This window comes from Pan paniscus, chromosome 20 (genome assembly GCF_029289425.2).
Source record: "Pan paniscus chromosome 20, NHGRI_mPanPan1-v2.0_pri, whole genome shotgun sequence".
Classification (NCBI taxonomy): Eukaryota; Metazoa; Chordata; class Mammalia; order Primates; family Hominidae; genus Pan; species Pan paniscus.
The window spans coordinates 19,916,915-19,936,902 of NC_073269.2; the positions used below are offsets into that span (position 1 = coordinate 19,916,915).

General features: G+C 48.5%; 1 protein-coding gene across 1 annotated transcript; it reads left to right on the forward strand.

Annotated features, from left to right (window-relative positions):
• The first annotated feature begins 4,598 nt into the window (after window positions 1-4,598).
• TEKTL1 (tektin like 1) lies at window positions 4,599-19,317 on the forward strand. The gene is made up of 7 exons (XM_003813593.5): window positions 4,599-6,342; window positions 8,614-8,718; window positions 15,378-15,576; window positions 16,270-16,436; window positions 16,533-16,628; window positions 16,723-16,836; window positions 17,798-19,317. Exons 1-7 carry the CDS (start codon window positions 5,773-5,775, stop codon window positions 18,044-18,046), a joined length of 1,500 nt encoding a protein of 499 aa, XP_003813641.1. The 5' UTR covers window positions 4,599-5,772; the 3' UTR covers window positions 18,047-19,317.
• Window positions 19,318-19,988: the final 671 nt, after the last annotated feature.

Below are 19,988 nucleotides of genomic sequence, written 5' to 3' on the forward strand. Positions count from 1 at the left end.
TGAGACTAGCCTGGGCAACATAGCAAGATCGTGTCTCTACAAAAACATTTTTAAATTAGCCAGGCATGGTAGCACATGCCCATAGGGCCAGCTACCCAGGAGGCTGAGGCAGGAGGATTGTTTAAGCCCAGGAGTTCAAGGTTGCAGTGAGCCATGATGGTACCACTGTACTCTACTCTGGGTGACAAAGCAAGACCCTGTCTCAAAAAAAAAAAAAAAAAAAAAAAGCAGGGCACGGTGGCGGTCAGGAGTTCGCAAATAGCCTGGCCAACAACGGTGAACAAATTGTTCTACTAAAAATACAAAAAATTAGCTGGGCATGGTGGTGGGCATCTGTAATCCCAGCTACTCAGAAGGCTGAGGCAAGAGAATCACTTGAACCTGGGAGGCAGAGGTTGCAGTGAACCGAGATCGCACCACTGCACTCCAGCCTGGGCAACAAGAGTGAAACTCCTTCTCACAAAAACAAAAAAACAAAAAAAAACCAGATAACTCACCTGTTCTTCAAATACATATCAGGCTAGAGAAGTGTCCAAAATGGGTCATCAAAGCCAGGAGCTAGCAGTGAGTTTTTGGAAGTTGATATAGAGAATGGAAACTGGGGTTGGGAGATGGAAATGAGAAGTTGGTCTGATTAAGCAATGGTCTGCACCAATTTCAATGCTTAGTAATAGTATCATATACTAGCAGCGTGTTGGTGTCAGCGTGTTAAACTAATAAAAAGCCAGAATGTAACAGCCTGCATAGCCCTAATGCATTTCACCAGAGAGCCATGTGGAAGCCAAAATCCTCACATGCAGATCTGGCATGAGGAAGCTTCCTAAGCGTCTCTCAGGTAGCTTGGTACAAGTTCTGCCCAGCAGAGGTGCTTCATACACCAGGCAGCAAGCCTACCCAAATGAGATCCCCTGGTTGGGAAGGTGGACGTACTTCATGAACAAAGCAAAGGTAGATGGTTGTGTGCAGAAGGTCATCTCACGTGAGGTGTCTCCCTGGTTCTTTGTGAAACCTTCTCTGGACCTCTTCTGGTTTTGAAATAGCTCATTCATGGATTCATTCCATTAATAAAAGTCAAAAGTAAACACATAATGCTTACTAGGTGTCAGCCATGGTGCTAAGCACTTCATTCATATTAACTCATTGTCTCCATGCCACAATCCTATTATCTGAGTTGACAGATGGGGCAACGCAGGCACAGAGATGTTAAGTGAATTGCTCGAGATCACGTAGACAGCAAGTGGCAGAATCATAATTTGAATCCTAGTTCATCTGGATCCAGAATACAGACCATAATATTCTCCTGATGCTCATGAAAATTTGTTGAACCAGATACCACTGGTCCCAGCAGCAAATGACTGTGCTAACCCCATATTCCCAAGCCTCCATCGCCAAAGGTTATCTGGCCCCATTTCTTGCTAGTGGCCCTAAAGAACGTAACGGCGGGTCTCCAGGATGGCTGGCGTGGGAGTTGCTGGTTGCCCATCTTATTCCCCCCACCCCCCATTACTGAATGATCCCTTGATTACAAACCCAGGGTCATTCATTCTTTCTTGACTGTCGCACCTCTCATTCACTCAATACGAAAATATTTGGACAGGCACGGTGGCTCATGCCTGTAATCCCAGCACCTTTGTAGGCCGAGGCAGGAGAATTACTTAAGGCCAGGAGATCAAGACTAGCCAGGGAAAAATAGCAAGACCCTGTCTCTACAAAAAAAAAAAAAAAAGAAAAGAAAATTTAAAAATAAGCTATGCATGGTGGCACATGCCTGTAGTCCTAGATACTTGGGAGGCTGAGAGTGAGAGGATCCCTTGAGTCCAGGAGGTTGAGGCTGCAGTGAGCCATGATTGTGCTACTGCACTCCAGCCTGGGTGACAGAGTGTGATCCTGTCTGAAAAAATAAAATAAAATAAAATAAAAATAAAACATGTATTGATTCTTCCACTTACATATTCCTCTAATAAGTACGTATTGAGTGCTTGCCATGAGCCACTATCTGTGCTGAGTGCTCGGTGGTGGAATACAATGGTAAATAGGAGAGGCGAGATCAGTGCCCTCATGAAGCTCACAAGTGAAAAACAAATGTCCATCATTGGTCAGAAGGATAAACAAAGTTATGGTATATAAATGCAATGGAATATGATTCAGCCATGAAAAGGACGGAAGCATGGATCCGTGCTACGACATGGACAAATCTGGAAAACACGATGCTGAGTGAGAGAAGCCAGATACAAAAGGCCACATAGTGTGAGATTCCATTGACATGAAATGTCCAGAACAGGCAAATCTACAGAGACAGGGAGCAGATGAGTGGTTACCAGGAGCTGAGGGGACAGGGGAATGAGAGTGAGCACTCGTGGGGATGAGGTTTTATTTGGGGATTGGTGAAGTGTTCTAGAATTCGATACAAGTGGTGATTGCACCACATTGTGAAGGTGTTAATGCCTCTGAATTGTGCACCTTAAAATCATTCATTGTATTTATGAAAATTTCATCTCACAAAACAATCAAGTAAAATGATCATAGCATGCGATTGATTCCATCCGTTTCTTTATTCTATGTGTATTAAGGACCCACTATGTGCTATGAACTATACAGACACTGAGGATACAAGACTAGCATGCTTCCTGTTCTAGAGGCTCTTAGAGTCAATCATCAGAGAAATGCCAATTAAAATCACAATGAGAGGCCGGGCACGGTGGCTCATACCTGTAGTCCCAGCACTTTGGGGGGCCGAGACGGGTGGATCATCTGAGGTCAGGATTTTGAGACCAGACTGGCTAACATGGTGAAACCCCATTTCTACCAAAAATACAAAAATTAGCCGGGTGTGGTGACGCGCACCTGTAATCCCAGCTACTTGGGAGGCTGTGGCAGAAGAATCGCTTGAACCCAGGAAGCAGAGGTTGCAGTGAGTCGAGATCATGCCACTGCACTCCAGCTTGGGCAACAAGATCAAAAGTCTGCCCCCCCCAAAAAAAAAAACCAACCACACACACACAATGAGTCTGGGTGCAGTGGCTCAGGCTTATAATCTCACCATTTTGGGAGGCTGAGGTGGGAGGATTGCTTGAGCCCAGGAGTCTGAGACCAGCCTGGGCAATGTTAGCAAGACTCTGTCTTTACACAAAATTTAAAAATTAGCCAAGTGTGGTGGCGTGCGCCTATAGTCCTCGCTTCTTGGGAGACTGAGGCAGAAGGATGGCTTGATATCAGGAGTTGGAGGCTGCAGTGAACCACGATCCCCCCACTGCACTCCAGCCTGGGCCACAAAGTGGGGCTCAGTCTCTTTAGAAAAAGAGAGAGAGATATATATATATACAGAATATCTATTATTTTAAAAGTAAAAAGAAAAAAAACAGAGGTTGGCAAGGATGCAGAGAAAAGGGAAAGCTTATACACTGTTGGTGGGGATGCAAATTAGTACAACCTCTAGGGAAACAGATGGCAATTTCTTAAAGAACTAAAAATAGAACTGCCCTTTGATCCAGCAATCCCACTGCTGGGTATATACCTAAAGGAAAAGAAATCATTATATTAAAAAGACATCCACACTTACATGTTTATGGCAGCACTATTCACTATAGCAAAGTTATGGAATCAACTTATGTGCCCATTAGCAGATGATTGGATGTTAAAATATGGTATACAAGCTGGGTGCGGTGATTCTCCCCTGTAATCTCAGCATTTTGGGAGGTCAAGGAAGTCGAATTGCTTGAGTCCAGGAGTTTGAAACCAACCTGGGTAACATGGCAAAAACCCCACCTCTACTAAAAAAACAAAAATAATTCACGTTTTTTTTTTTTTTACAGGCAGGCACCTGTAATTTCAGCTATTCAGGAGGCCAAGGTGATGGAATCAGCTGAGCCTGGGAGGCAGAGGTTGCAGTGAGCCGAGATCATGCCACTGCACTTCAGCCTGGGCAATTGGAGTGAGACCTTGTCTCAAATATATAAACATATATATATATAATATACATATATGCTATCTAGAGAGATCACATAGATATGCTATCTAGATAGCATATATATATCGGATACAAGTGCCCTATAAATAGCATATCTATCATATATCTAGATAGCATATATATATCACATAGATATGCTATCTAGACAGCATATATATAGCATATCTATACCAAATACATATGCCCTATATATAGCATATCTATCACATAGATATGCTGTCTAAATAGCATATATATCACATAAATATCTATATATCTATAAATATCATATATATGCTATCTAGATAACATATATATCACATAGATATCCTATCTACATAGCATATATATATAGCATATATGTCACACGCATGTGCTCTATATATAACAGATATATATCACATATATATGCCGTGGAATACTTACTCAGCCATAAAAAACAGTGAAATCATGCCTTCTGCAGCAACATGGAGGGAACTAGAGGCCATTATCTTAAGTGAAATGACTGAGAAATAGAAAGTCGAAAAAACTCATGTTCTCACTTCTAAGTGGAAGCTAAACCATGGGTACACATGGACAAACAGAGTGGAAAACAGACATTGGAGGCTGCCGTAGGTAGGAGGGTGAGAAGGGGGTGAGGGATACAGTACTACCTATTGGCTACAATGTACACTATTTGGGTGAAGATTGCACTAAAAGCCTAGTCTTCACCACTAGGAAATATATCCATGTAGCAAAACTGCACTTGTATCCCAAATCCATAAAAATAAAAAATTTTTAAAGGCTCTTAATTCTTCTAGGGCAGGTGAGAGATGCCCAAAAGTTAAAAAGTAAACCAATAAATGAATAAGATAATTTCAGATAGCGGTGAGTGCTATGAAGACACGAAAGAAAATGTAAGACTAAGCCAGTCGTGGTGGCTCACGCCTGTAATGCCAGCACTTTGGGAGGCCGAGGCAGGAGAATCACGAGGTCAGGAGTTCGAGACCAGCCTGGCCAACATGGCGAAACCCCGTCTCTACCAAAAAAAAAAAAAAATACAAAAAATTAGCTGGGCATGGTAGTGGGCGCCTGTAAGCCCAGCTACTCAGGAGACTGAGGCAGGAGAATCTCTTGAACCCGAGAGGTGAAGATTGCAGTGAGCCCAGATCGCACCACTGCACTCCAGCCCAGGCGACAGTGCAAGACTCTGTCAAAAAAAGAAAAAAAAAAGAAAGAGAGAGAGAGAAAAGAAAAGAAAAGAAAACGTAAGACTAAAAGAGCTATTTTTGGGTAGTCAAGAGCCCCAAGAACCCAGCCAGCAAAAATCTGAAGACTGCAAAGTGGCCAGCCATGGGAGTATTCTACCTGTGGGAACAGCAAGTCCCAAGCTTCCAAGTGCGAAGGCGCTTAGGACACCCTGAAGCTGAAAGAAGGGCCATGTGCTGGAAGGTAACGGCCAGAGGAATGCCTGGTGAGAAGCATGGCCCTTCTTCCATGCTTACCGACATGCGACAGAGTGTGACCTGGACAGTTGGAAGCGCTTAGGACATCCTAAAGCTGGAAGAAGGGCCATGTTGCTGGAAGCAACGGCGAGAGGGATGCTAGATGGGCTCTTTCTCAAGGAGTCAGGATGCCAACGCACTTAGGCCAAGTTCCAAAGCAAAGACTCCATCCTACTCCTCCCCCCACCTCTGGAATTCCACCTTCCTTGTTGCGCCCATCGCTATGGTGACGGGCGCTCTCAGTACACTGTCTCTACAGGCCAGGAAAGAGTTGTGTGTCTTTGGGGTCCCTTCCGCTCCGCCTAGGGGTCCCCGGCCAGGCCGAGAGACCAAGCAGGGACCATGCGCGTGTTGGCACCCCCGGCTGAGCGCTGCCAGGACACACGCGTTGGGGCCCCAGCATGGCGCGAGGCAGCTCAGGCCATGGCGAGGACCGCGCACATTCTGACCGATCGCTGCGGGCAGGAGGCGGTGACCATGTGGCAGCCCAAGGACAGCGTGCTGGACCCGAACGTGGCCCACCACCTCGGCCGCGCCGCCTACATCCAGCCCTGGCGCTTCCGCGTGGAGATGATCAAAGGCGGCGGCACCTTGGAGAAGCCGCCGCCAGGCGAGGGCGTCACGCTGTGGAAGGGCAAGATGAAGCCGCCCGCCTGGTACGCCCGCCTGCCGCTACCCTTGCACCGCAAAGCGCGCGCCCTGCAGACCACCGAGGTGGTGCACGCGCACGCGCGTGGAGCGCGCCTCACCGCCGCCCGCCTCGGCCGCGCGCAGCACCAGATTAACGGGCGGGTGCGACAGCTGCTGCGCCAGCGCGAGGTCACCGATCACAGGCTCAGCGAAGTGCGCAAGGGTCTGCTTATTAACCAGCAGAGTGTCAAGCTGCGGGGCTACAGGCCCAAGTCTGAGAAGGTGGGACCCTCCCCCACGCCCAACCCCAGCCTAATTGCAAAGACTGAGGCCTCCGCTATGCGGTGTCCAGCCCCAGGGAAACCCTTTCCATACTTTGGGAGGCCAAGGCTGGTTGATCACCTGAGGTCAGGAATTCGAGACCAGCCTGACCAACATGGTGAAACCCCCGTCTCTACTAAAAATACAAAATTAGCCGGGCCTGGTGGCGCATGCCTGTAATCTCAGCTACTTGGGAGGCTGAGGCAGGAGAATCACTTGAACCCGGGAGGCAGAGGTTGCAGTGAGCCGAGATCGTGCCATTGCACTCCAGCCTGGGCAACAAGAGCAAAACTCCATCTCAAAAAAAAAAAAATCTTTCCTTAGAGAGAACACCCAACTCCGGTGAGTAAGGGCACAAGAAGATGAGGGCCGGATGCAGTAGCTCACGCCTGTAATCCCAGCACTTTGGGAGGCCTAGGTGGGAGGACCGCTTGAGTCCAGGCCTTCCAGGTTGCAGTGAACTATGATGGCACCACTGTGTTCCAGCCTGGGTGACAGGTGAGAACCTGTCTCTACCAAAAATTTTAAAAAGTTAGCTGGGTGTGTTGGTGCACACCTGTAATCCCAGCATTTTGGGATGCCGATGCGGGAGGATCGCTTGAGGCCAGGAGTTGGAGACCAGCCTGAGCAACATAGTGAGACCCCGTCTCTACAAAAAAAAAATTTTTTTTAGTGGCCCAGCATGGTGGCATGCATTTATGGTCCCAGCTACTTGGAGGCTGAGGCAGGAGGATTGCTTAAGCCCAAGAGTTTGAGGCTGCAGTAAGCTATAATCAGGCCAACCGCAACCCAGCATGGGCAACACAGTGAGATCCCATCTCTCCAAAAATTGCAGGTAAATTAGCCAAGTTTGGTAGTTTGTGCTTGTAATCCCAGCACTTCAGGACACCAAGGCAGGAGGATTGCTTGAGGCCAGGAGTTTGAGGCCAGCCTGGACAACACAGCAAGACCCTCTCTGCACCAAAGTTTAAAAAAAAATAGTCAGGCATGGTGGTGCATGCCTCTAGTCCCAGCTACTTAGGAGGCTGAAGCAGGATTGTTTGAGCTCAGGAGTTCAAGGCTGTAGTGAAATATGATAGGGCCACTACACTTCAGCCTAGGAGATAGTGAGACTCAAAAACAAACAAAAAAAAAAAGATGATGGATACAGGCCCAGGAAGAGATGCCTAAGCCCCCAAGACCCAAAGAGTGAGCCCTGCCCAAGGAGATGAGATCCTCAGCTTCCCTGCCCCAGAGGAGAAAATTATCCAAATCTCCCAGCCAGGGAGAGAGGGTGCAGCCCCTGATTCAGACTCCTTGAAAATCTCCCCAAAAAGTAAAACCCACAGCCCTCAGCCCAGGCATAAAATCATCCACCTAGATCCTAGGCCCAGAGGGTAAGACCCTTCCATAGGTGTGAGACCCTCAGTGCCCCAGTCCTAGTGAAAACACACTCCCAACTCCCAGCTGAGGAGAGCAGCTGATACCCTGGTCCCAACCCAGGTGAAACTCCCCCCAGAATGTTAAATAAAACCCAATTCCCCTGGCTTCAGGAAGTGAAAATCTCCACCCCCAGGCCTCGTCTGTGGTGAAAGGAAGAAGTCCTCCCTACAGAGAGAGACTTCAGACTCCCAACCCTCACACCCAAAGGTTAAGCTCCCATCCAGGGAGAAAGAGTAAGACTTCTAGTACCAGTCCTGGTGAAATCTTCCCCTTAAAGTGAAATCTCAAATCCCCACCCCAAAAGGTACAAAAATTCCTGCCTCCCGGGGGAGAGATGAGACCCCACCCACAGAATGGGATTCCTACCCTCAGCCCCCAGATCCAAATATTAAGACTCCAAAAAGGTAAACCCTCATCATCCGTATGATATGATCCCTCCACCTGTAGCCAGGGAGAGGAGATAAGACCATCACTGAGGAAGGGGTGCCCAGCTCCCAGCCTCAGGGGGTGAGAACAACCCTCCCCCAAGTTGAGACACCTTCATCTCAGCCCCCTGGGCTCCTATCTGTAAAAGAGAGACGCCCCCAACCTCAAGCTCCAGAGAGCAAGACCCGCCAAGTCAGAGAGCCCACTGAAAAGATCAAACCTTCTCGAAGAGTGAGACACCCCACCCAAAGGATGAGAGTACCCTCAACTTCATCCTTCAAACTCAGAGTTTATGAGGCTGGCAAACCCTCTACCACCCTGGAAAGAGGAATCTCTTCCCAGCCCTTTCTTAACGATGTGAGGGATTCTCTCCTTGTTTTCTAGGTCCCTGACAAAGCTGACAGTATGCTTACATGGGAGAAAGAGGAGCTGAAAAGCATGAAGAGGAAAATGGAGAGAGATATGGAAAAATCAGAGGTCCTACTCAAGGTTAGGGGTGCCTGTGGACAAGTTACGGGGGCTGGAGGGGGATCCCTGGCTGCCTAATGGACAAACCACTCTGACCTGGGGACTGTCACAATAGCAGTTCCTTCAAGCCACACTGACCAGATATTCACTGCATTTCGCTTTGTGAAATGGAAAAAGGGAGGTCATGGGAGATGACGTTGGGTCTCAGAATAACAACGAACACCCACTCTGTACCAAACCCTGCGCAGTCATTGAATCCACTCCTTAAGGCTGTCCTGTGAGGCAGAAACTATGATTTCCTCAATAGAGATGGGGAAATTGAGACCCAGAGAGAGACCTCACCTAATAAGCAAAGCCATCAGTGAAAGCGCTGTGGTTTCAGCCCGAGTGACTAGAGTCTAGCTCTTTGCACTCTAACACGTGCTCCAGCTTCAGCCAGACTTGATCTCTCGCTGCATCCTTTGCACTTGCAATGAGAACTTCTTCATGAGGGCACAAATGAAGGGGGAAGAGCAGCCAGACTTCAGGGGGCCTTTTGGACCTGTTAAGGTTCGCTGGCAATTTGTGTGCTTTCGACTCATCCTTTTGATAAATACTAATCTGGTACCTGATTCCCAGGCACCAGGCTTGGCATCATAGATAAAGTGGTGACTGAGAAAGAACTAGCCTTGTCCTTGAAGAGTTAACATTCTAAAGGCATTCAAAGAAAATACAGGCTGGGAACTTGTTTTATTTCCTATTGTGAGATTGAACTGTCAAGTCTTTTATTGTTGTTGAACTTTCCTTGCTTTTATGTATAGATCTCCTCAGCTACACTACATTTAAAAAAGCATTGGACCTTGAAGGCAGATATAGTACTAAATTATATTTCATGTAGCAAAGCTCAGTAAGGTTGTGTTGACTGGGGAGTGGGGAGGAGGGGAGAAGAAGGGACAGGCTGGGGGACGAGGGTGTGGATGAGGCAGGAGACTCAGGGGGCTGCTGAAACGCTGTCCGTGGTGCTGAACCGGAATACTGCATATCTTCTGGCCGCTGTCATATTCCTTTAAATCTGATGATTCCTGAAATATCCTTCCAGGAAGTCGGAGGCAGAGAAGGGAGAAGCCCCTGAGGATGGACGTGGGAGCAAAGGGCTATAAAGAGGGAAATGGATCATGCCCATAATCTCAGTACTTTGGGAGGCCAAGGCAGGAGGATTGCTTCTTGAGGCCAGAAGTTCAAGACCAGTCTGAGCAACATAGCAAGCCCTCATCTATATTTTAAAATAAAATAAAACTAGCCAGGCACAGTTGCAAGTGCCTGCAGTCCCTATTCAGGAGGCTGAGGGAGGAGGATTGCTTGAATCCAGGAGTTCAAGGCTGCAGTGAGCCATGATCATACCTCTGCACTCCAGTCTGGGTAATAGAGGAAGACACTGTCTCTGTGAGAGTGAGAGAGAGAGGTGGGAAAGGACAGATATAGATAGAAACAGAGACAGGCTGCTTGGCAGGACCTAGTCTGAATATTGCTGGAGAAAAATACTTACCACCAATCAGATTTGTTTCAACTTAAAATCATGAAGTCAAACCTCAAATTGGCACTCAAACCTTTCCCAGATACCTCGCCTTAAGTCTCTAGAAGACTTGCTGACCTGCTGGGCAAGTGATTTCATAACTTCTCTTCCTTTAGTCCTCTCCAGCTCCCTGTGCCTTCCTTGCTCTACGGTGATTTCAATGAAAACCACCAAAGGGAACCTCTCTCATTTTTCCTCTGTCAATCCTATAATTCCACCCTTCCACCCTTCTCCTGCATCATCAACATTTCCTTCTCTCTTGGCTCATTGTCACCAGTGAACAAAGGGAGAATTATTCTTTCATGGGTACAGATCTGTTGGGATGATGAAAAATTCTGGAGGTGGATTGCAATCCAGCCTGGAAGACAGAGCAAGATTCTATATAAATGAATGAAGGAAGGAGGGAAGGAACAGAACAGGTAAAATTAATCTCCAAGTCGGCTTACTGGAGATGATGGTTGTACGAATACACTTAATGCCACTAAACTGTACACTTAGCAAGGTTAAAATAGAAACATGTTATGTCATATTTATTTTACTACAATAAAAAGCCCACCTCTCTTGATCTACATGCCCCTCTAGATACCCATTTCTCTAGTCCACTGCATCTTATCTGCATATGTCAACTTGCTCATGTTGACTCCAGGCAGGCTCCTCAGCTAAACTGCATTTGAATAAGCATTGGACCTTGAAGGCAGATACAGTACTAAATTATATTTCATGTAGGAAAACTCAGTAAGGATGTGTTGACTGGGGGGTGGGGAGGAGGGGAGAAGAAGGGACAGGCTGAGGGTCGAGGGTGTGGACGAGGTAGGAGACTCAGGGACTGGTGGAACGCTGTCCGTGGTGCTGAACTGGACAGCTGTGCTTTTTTTTTTTTTTTTTTTTTGAGTTGGCTCTATTGCCCAGGCTGGAGTGCAGTGGCGTGGCGTGATCGCAGCTTACTGCAACCTCTGCCTTCCGAGTTCAAGCAATTCTCCGACCTCAGCCTCCCGAGTAGCTGGGATTACAGGTGCCTGCCAGCACACCTGACTAATTTTTGTATTTTTAGTAGAGACGTGGTTTCACCATGTGCGCCAGGCTGGTCTCAAACTCCTGACCTCGTGATCCACCTGCCTCGGCCTCCCAAAGTGCTAGGATTACAGGCGTGAGCCACTGCGCCTGGCCTGGACTGCTGTCTTGCTGGTCACTGTATCCCCACCACCTGGCACATCGCCTGGCATCAGTAGGGGTTTAATTAATATTTGAATTCATGAACAAAAGACTTTTTAAGTCCGCTTTTTAACCAAATGAATAAATCCCAAAGATATCATATTCAGAGAAAGAAGCTGGACATAAAGTGTACACTCTGTAGGATTCCATTTATATGAAGTTTTAGATTCAGCAAGGGTTTTCCTCAAGGGACAGTTAGTAAATGCTTTCAGCCTTGTGTGCTGTGCAGTTTCTGTCACAACTACTCAACTTGGCCAGTGTGCCATGGAAACAACGAGAAATGATATGCATATGAATGGGCATGACTGTGTTTCAATAAAATTTTACTTACAAAAACAGGTCTGCCATCCATAGGATGGAAATTTATCAACTCCTTAACAACAGGCAAAACTCGGCTGGGTGCAGTGGCTCACATCTGTTATCCCAGCACTTTGGGAGGCCCAAGCAGGAGAGTTGCTTGAGGCCAGGAGTTTGAGGCCAGGAATTTGAGGCCAGCTTGCACAGCATAGCAAGATATCATCTCTACAAAAATGTTTAAAAATAGCATGCACCTGTAGTGCTAGCTATTTAGGAGGCTGAGCTGAGAGGATCTCTTGAGCCCAGGAGTTTGAGGCCACAGTGAGCCAGGATCATGCCACTGCAATCCAACCTGGGAGACAGAGCAAGATTCTATAAATGAATGAAGGAAGGAAGGACTAAAACAGGTAAAACTAATCTCCAAGTCAGCTTACTAGAGGGGGTCAGGGAGGGACAGAGGAAAGGGGAGCCAGAGAAATGTATGGCATGATGGAAATATTTTATATCTTGATGGAGAGTGTTTATAACGGTGTATACATGTGCAAATGACTTGTTTTGATATAACTCTCAAATAATTGCAAATATTAAAGGAATATGATATGCTTCATTTTATTGTGGAGGAAGTAAGATTTCGATGGCGGGATGCTGTCCAGATGAGATACAGCCTGGTGGGAGTGGGGAACTCAGAGAATAGCAGTCTCTTAATATTGATCAGAGCAGAGGAAGGGAGACTTCAAGGCTAGAGGTGGGGATGGGATGAGTGCCAGTTGAGAATCAAGGGGGTGACACAGGAAGATCAAGATGTGGATACAGTGAGTGCCAGCTCTCCATGTTACAGTGGGGAAATGCATGAGACAGGCTCCTTTCTCAGGGTGCCAGAACAGAGCCAGGCACAGAAACCAAGCAATTGACACCCAGCACAGGGAAGCTGTTGCTGTCTCTTACTGCTCCCCTCACCCCACCCCCAAAGAGTCACTGAAGGCTTCTGAACTGGGTAAGGAGGTAGCAGATGTCTGAGCTTCAACTTAGAAATTGCTTCTTCCCAAGAACACAAACAAGAGCTGGAAAGGGGCCGGGTGTGGTGGCTCACACACAAAGTAATTCCAATACTTTGGGAGGCTGAGGCAGGAGGATCACTTGAGCCCAGGAGTTCAACACTAGCCTGAGCAACATAGCATCACTCTGTCTCAAAATAAAAGAACAGGAAAGGGTCAAGAATGGAGTGAGGAAGGAAACCAATTTCTCAGAACCAATCCATATCCCAGCACTTTGGGAGGCTGAGGCGGGTGGATCACCTGAGGTCAGAAGTTTCAGACCAGCCTGGCCAACATAGCAAAATCCTGTCTCTACTAAAAAATAGAAAAATTAGCTAGGTGTGATGGCACATGCCTGTAATCCTAGCTACTCATGAGGCCGAGGCAGGAGAATCCTTTGAACCCGGGAGGCGGAGGTTTCAGTGAGCCAAGATCGCACCATTGCATGATCTGTCTGGAAGTGAGCAGACTCACTTTTACCTGATTATTATGCACAGTGCCATAAACAGAAGACAACTTTGTGAATAAAAAAGTGATTTTAAGACATTTCTCTAGCTGGGGACAGCAGCTCGCGCCTGTAATTCCAGCATTTTGAGAGCCCAAGGTGGGCGGATCGCTTGAGCCCAGGAGTTTGAGACAAGCCTGGACAACATAGTAAGACCGCGTCCCTACAAAAATTAAAAAAAAATAATTAGCCAGTGTGGTGGCAATGTGTCTGGTGTCCCAGCTACTTGGGAGGCTGAGGTGGGAGGATCGCTTGAGCACAGGATGTCCAGGCTGCTGTGAGCTGTGATCATGACACTGCACTCCAGCCTGGGAGACTGAGTGAGACCCTATCTCAAAATATATATATATATAACTTCCCTGGATTACCTGACATCCAAGTGAACACCCATCACCTGGGAAAAATGTAAGCAGAATTGCCTGACCCTTGACCCTTATTTCCACGTTCCCATACCTTAACACACCTTCCCTTCTCTAAAAGCCACGTTTTCAGGAATATCTATTCAGCACCACCAACTCATCCATGTGTTTATCTGTAATGGCTATTGAGGAAACTGTACTGTTCATGGTTGTTTTTGTTTTTGTTTTGAGACAGGATCTCACTCTGTTGCCCAGGCTACAGTGCAGTGGTGCAATCATGGCTCACTGCAGCCTCAACCTCCTGGGCTCAGGTGACCCTCCCACCTCAGCCTCCTGAGTAGCTGGGATTACAGACGTGAATCATCACACCTTGCTAATTTTTTGCTTTTTTGTAGAGATGGAGTTTCACCATGTGGCCCAGGCTGGTCTTGAACTCCTAGGCTCAAGCGGTCCTCCCATCTTGGCCTCCCAAAGTGCTGGAATTACAGGCATGAGCCACCACACCCAGCCTGAATGCAGTGATTTTTTCACAGTGTGTTCATAGGTCAAAACATCAAGTTGTACACTTTAAATAAATACAATTTTTATTTATCAATTATACCTCAGTAAAGCTGGGAAAATTAAGTGGAAAAGAATACGTTTTAAATGAACTTACTACAAAAAAATGATAAGTATGTGAGAAAATGGATATGTTAATTAGCTTGATAACATCCTTCCACATTGCATACACAAATCAAAGCATCACATTGCATGCCATAAATATATACAATTATTATTTTTCAATTAAAAACAAAAATTTAAGTAAAATAATAAAGTAAACCTTGAGGGGTGGTGTGATGTGAGTCAAAGGAGGAAAAAGAATCATTTTTTCATAAGATGTAGACATGTCTCTCCTAAAAAAGATTTCGTGAAAGAAAATATTTATCTGGAACATTGGGGAAATAAGTTAAATCAAAAAATATTCCCAGGCCAGGCACAGTGGCTCATGCCTGCAATCCTAAAACTTTGGGAGGCTGAGGCAGGAAGATTGCTTGAGCCTAGGAGTTTGAGACCAGCCTAGGCAACATAGTGAGACCCTGTCTTTACAAAAAAATAAATAAATAATACAAATTAGCTGTCTCAGGAGGCTGAGGCAAGAGGATCGCTTGAGCCCAGGAGGTTGAGGCTGCAGTGAGTTACGATTCCACCACTGCACTACAACCTGTGCAACATGTGTCTCAAAAGAAAAAATAATAATATATATATACCCATAAGTAAAAACCTTTACCAGTATCAAAAAAAAAAAATTAGGCACACTGCCTCACACCTGTAATTCCAACACTTTGGAAGGTCAAAGGAGGAGGATAGCTTGAAGCCAGGAGTTCAAGACCAGCCTAGACAACATAGTCAGACCCCCTTCTTCACAAAAAGTTTTAAAAATAGCAAGGCATGGTGCTTTACTCCTGTAGTCCCAGCTACTCAGGAGGCTTAGGCAGGAGGATTACTTGAGCCCAGGATGTTGAGGCTCTAGAGAGCTATGGTGGCACCACTGCACTCCAGCCTGGATGACAGAGCAAGATTTTGTCTCAAAAAAAAAAAAAAAATGAGAGGGTCAGTTTCCGTTTAGAGGTAGAAATGCTTTACAGCCTATAAGGCTCAAGCCTGCAGCAGAGAAATCACTTTCATCCACTTCCCTCAACCTCCCAGTTCTCACTCTGCCTTCTCCTCCCCTCCCCAACCAGACCCTGGCCTCCTGCCGAGACACTCTGAACTTCTGCTTCAAGGAGCGGCTCCAAGCCGTGGACCTCATGAACCAGCCTCTGGACAAGGTTCTGGAGCAGGCCAGACGCCACTCATGGGTGAACCTCTCCCGAGCCCTCACTCCACGCACACAGGGTCAGAAAACGCCTCCTCCAGACCCTGTGGGCACCTATAACCCAGGTAGGAGTCCACTGTACTGGGTTGTATTGGTGCCCACCCAGATCCCCTTGACTGTCAGTGCAGCCCGTCGCCCACTTAGCTGTCCCTTTCCTGGGAAATAGCCCTAGAGTCAATGGGAGGACTGAAAGCCTATCATGCTGAGCACACATTGTCACTCAGCTTTTCCCCCTGCACTCTCCTGCCCACACTCGCTGAGGACTCAGTCATTCACAGGCTCTGCTTTTTTTTTTTTTCCTTTGAGATGGAGTCTTGCTCTGTCACCCAGGCTGGAGTGCAATGGCCTGATCTCAGCTCACTGCAACCTCCGCCTCCCAGGTTCAAGTGATTCTCCTGCCTCGGCCTCCTGAGCAGCTGGGATTACAGGCGCCCACCACCACGCCCGGCTAATTTTTGTATTTTTAGTAGAGGCGGGTGTTTCACCATGTTGGCCAGGCTGGTCTCGAACTCCTGACCTCAGGTGATCCACCCGCCTCAGCCTCCCAAAGTGCTGGGATTACAGGTTACAGGCTCTGCTTCTAAGGAAACCAACCCAAGACGCTTCTTACACTATCCCCCGCGCCCCCTGGACTTTCACCCAGTTCCTCAATAAAACCCCCTCGCCCAGGGCCCACCACCACCTGAGAATAGAGAGAGGGACAGGGGCTCTGGGAACGGAAGACTTGGCACCCCCACGGGCATCCTGGGCATTTGCAGCGTGCGCCTTGGCGCTAAACGAAGCCAAGCGGTTGTTGGTCGAGTCCAAGGACACCTTGGTGGAAATGGCAAAGAACGAGGTGGACGTCCGGGAGCAACAGCTGCAGATAAGCGACCGTGTGTGTGCCTCGCTGGCGCAGAAGGCGAGCGAGACCTTGGAGCTGAAGGTGAGCGCATTACCTGCGGCTGCGGGCCAGGGTGGGACAGGGGAGGAGACGCGGACTGGGAGCCAGCATGATCCCCCTGCGCTTCCCTGCCCCCAGGAAAGATTAAATATGACGTTAGGACTGATGAGGGGAACTATCCTCCGGTGTACGAAATATAACCAAGAGTTGTACACCACCCACGGTCTCATCAAGGTACGGTTCGGGGTGAGAGCCTTCGGGGGTGGAGGCAGGGGTGCCGGTGGGTGGAGGCTGGGTTTCAATGCGCTTGCACACTGCACCCCACCAGGGTCCTCTGTCGAAAGTTCACCTGGAGACCGCAGAAAAGCTGGACAGACCCCTGGTTCGCATGTACCAGAGACACGTGGGCACCCAACTCCCGGAGGCTGCGCGCCTCGCACAGGTAAACCCCCTCCCCCGTACCCCTCTAGGCCCAGCCCCGCCAATGGTAAGGCTCCTTCCTCAAGCACATCTGGACCAGGTATGATCCCCCTCTCACCCAAGTCGGCCTGTCCTTCAACTCCTGCCACGAAGTGGGGAGGCGGGGGCTTCACTGGGTACTGAAGTGGGTACTGGCGGGGGCTTCAGTGGGTACTGGCTCAAATAAGTCCCCTCAACCCCTGTCCTCCCCCCTCACACACACCCTCACTGTCCAGCCCTGGCCTTAGTCTCTCTAACCTGTAAAATGAGGAGCACGTCAGCACCCACTTCAAATGGTGGTGGTGAGGACAGATGAGTTCATGCATGAAAGGTGTGTAGCATGGCACCTGCATAGAATACCCTTAAAGCTGCCCAGCTGTTATTATTATTATTAACTATTATTGTTATTATTATTTGAGACAGACTCTCGCTCTGTCGCCCAGGCTGGAGTGCAGTGGTGCAATCTTGGCTCACTGCAACCTTCACCTCCCGGGTTCAAGCGATTCTCCTGCCTCAGCCTCCTGAGTAGCTGGGATTACAGGTGCGTGCCACCACACCCGGCTAATTTTTGTATTTTTAGTAGAGACAGAGTTCTGCTATGTTGGCCAGGCTAGTCTTGAACTCCTGACCTCAGGTGATCCGCCCGCCTCGGCCTCCCAAAGTGCTGGGATTACAGGTGTGAGCCACCGCGTCCAGCCCTGAGCTGTTATTATTAAGCACCCTTCCTAAGGAGGATCCTTCCTACACATCTTGACTAGATGCATTCCCCTCCCTCAGCCTGCCCTGTCGCGGTTTTTTTTTTTTTTTTCCAGGCACACCTGGCCCATTCAGATGTGTTCCCCTCCTCAGCTGTGTTCCTTACACACACACCTGGCGCAGGTGTGCCTGCCCACGCCAGGTAGCCATCTGCTCTGGCTCACGGGTCTGTCCTGCTCCCTATCCAGGGCACCGACAAGCTGCAGTGCCACATCACGTACCTGGAAAAGAACCTGGAAGAGCTGCTCGCCACGCACAAGAACCTCACCTGGGGCCTCAACTGCAAGAACATCGGGCATGAGGTGGACGGCAACGTGGTGCGCCTGCGCCTGCGCCAGCGGCAACCGCACGTGTGCTACGAGCAGGCGCAGCGCCTGGTTAAGGACTGGGACCCGCGCACGCCGCCGCCGCGCAGCAAGAGCAGCGCGGACCCCTAGTGACCCCAGCGTCCCCCGCCCCAGCCAGCTGATTGGATGCTGGCTGGGACCTCGGAGAGCAGACACAGCCCCATGGCCCTCCCTCTCCCCTGACGCACCCTCCCTCCAAGCACCCTCTAGGAGAATTATAATTAAAAATAACAATAATTATCATGTATTAGGCACCTACTGTATGTCAACCACTTACCCTAGGACACGTTATAAGCGCATATCCTGGTAGTTAATAGGATGGATTTGGGTGCCAGATGGCTGGGATTTAAATTCCAGCTTCCTAGTTTCAAGCTGTGTGGCCTTGGACAAGTCACTGTCCCTCTCTGGCCTTGGTCTCTCCAACCTGTAAAATGAGGAGCATGACAGCACCCACTTCAAATGGTGGTTGTAGGCGGGGCGCGGTGGCTCACGCCTGTAATCCCAGCACTTTGGGAGGCGGAAGCAGGCGGATCACCTGAGGTCAGGAGTTCGAGACCAGCCTGGCCAACATGATGAAACCCTGTCTCTACTAAAAATACAAAAATTAGCTGGGCCTGGTGGTGCACACCTGTAATCCCAGCTACTAGGGAGGCTGAGACAGGAGAATCGCTTGAACCCAGGAGGCGGAGGTTGCAGTGAGCTGAGATCAAGCCACTGCACTCCAGCCTGGGTGACAAGAGCGAGACTCCGCCTCAAAAAAAAAAAAAATTGGTGGCTGTGAGGACAGATGAGTTCATGCATGAAAGCCCTATAGTATGGTGGCTGCATAGTATATCCTCAAGGCACCTGAACTGTTATTATTGGCATCTCCATTTTACAGTTGAGGAAACAGGCACAGAGAGGCTGTGCAGCTTGCCCAGGGTCACACAGGAAGTAGCAAAGCTGGAATTTTCATTCCAGACTCAAGAGCCTGCACTCTAAGTGGAACTTCTAGGAGCTCTGCTCTGTCCTACCCCATGTGGTGTCTGGTCCTGAGCCCAGCACTGAGAATAAAGCAGTGAGCAGGGCTGATGTGGTCCCCACCCTCAGGGAGGTCACAGGTTGATCCAGTGCAGCTAATGTCATCCATTTAGGTGTGGCTCTGGTTCAGGTCCTTCTGCTTTTCCAGTAGCCTCTTGGACACCCCGCCATCACAGGACCCCTCACACTGAGTTGTGATTCTTATCTGCTCTTCCCAGGAAGATCCAGGGTGTTGCACACATACAGAAAGAATGTGCATTACAGTCACAGGTATCTCCTAAGCAACTGCTCTGTGTCAGAGGCTGTGTGAGGTGCCAGGGATACAGCAAGGATGTGTCCCTCTGTCGTGGAGCTCACAGTGTATATGCCGAGAATGGCCTTCACAAATGTTGGTATCCTTTTGGCAAAGCCAGCCAATTGTATGGACCTAAGCACCAACGTTTAGCAGAGAAGAAAATGAAGCTCATTTTTCTTCTCATTTTCCCAGGGTTACACAGCCAGAGATGGGTAAAGCAAGATTTGAACCTGTCATGCTCCACATCTCAAGCAGGGACCAGGATCTGAATGAGTCCCCAAAACAAGAGAATGGAGATTGGGTCAATTACAGCCACTGGACAGAAAAACGCATGGGCAAAAAAGAGAGCCATCTGCCCAGGATGGCAGAGCTAGGTAGGAGTTCAGCTGGGGATCGGCTCCATTGGTCTGACTCAGAAGCATTGTGTGTCACAGCCAGCTCCCTTATGTCAAGACAGACTCTACAGCTTGGGGGTTACAGGCCCCCAGTCTCCCTGGGGCTCAGACTCCCACATAAACTATTCTTCTTCAAGCACTTCTTCCCAGTACCAATCAGGATATCAACAAGAAACAGCACACTCCATTTGAAAGAAGTTTAAGGGCCAGGTGCGGTGGCTCACGCCTGTAATCCCAGTACTTAGGGAGGCCGAGGCGGGCGGATCATTTGAGGTCAGACGTTCAAGACCAGCCTGGCCAACATGGTGAAACTCTACCTCTA

What these genes read in the sequence shown, in the direction of transcription:
- TEKTL1 (XM_003813593.5), top strand. Translation starts at nt 5,773, where the DNA reads ATGCGCGTGTTGGCACCCCCGGCTGAGCGCTGCCAGGACACACGCGTT. An exon ending in TGTGGGCACCTATAACCCAG is followed by an intron (nt 15,577 to 16,269) that starts GTAGGAGTCCAC and finishes GGGCATTTGCAG; the next exon opens with CGTGCGCCTTGGCGCTAAAC. An exon ending in AGGCTGCGCGCCTCGCACAG is followed by an intron (nt 16,837 to 17,797) that starts GTAAACCCCCTC and finishes CTCCCTATCCAG; the next exon opens with GGCACCGACAAGCTGCAGTG.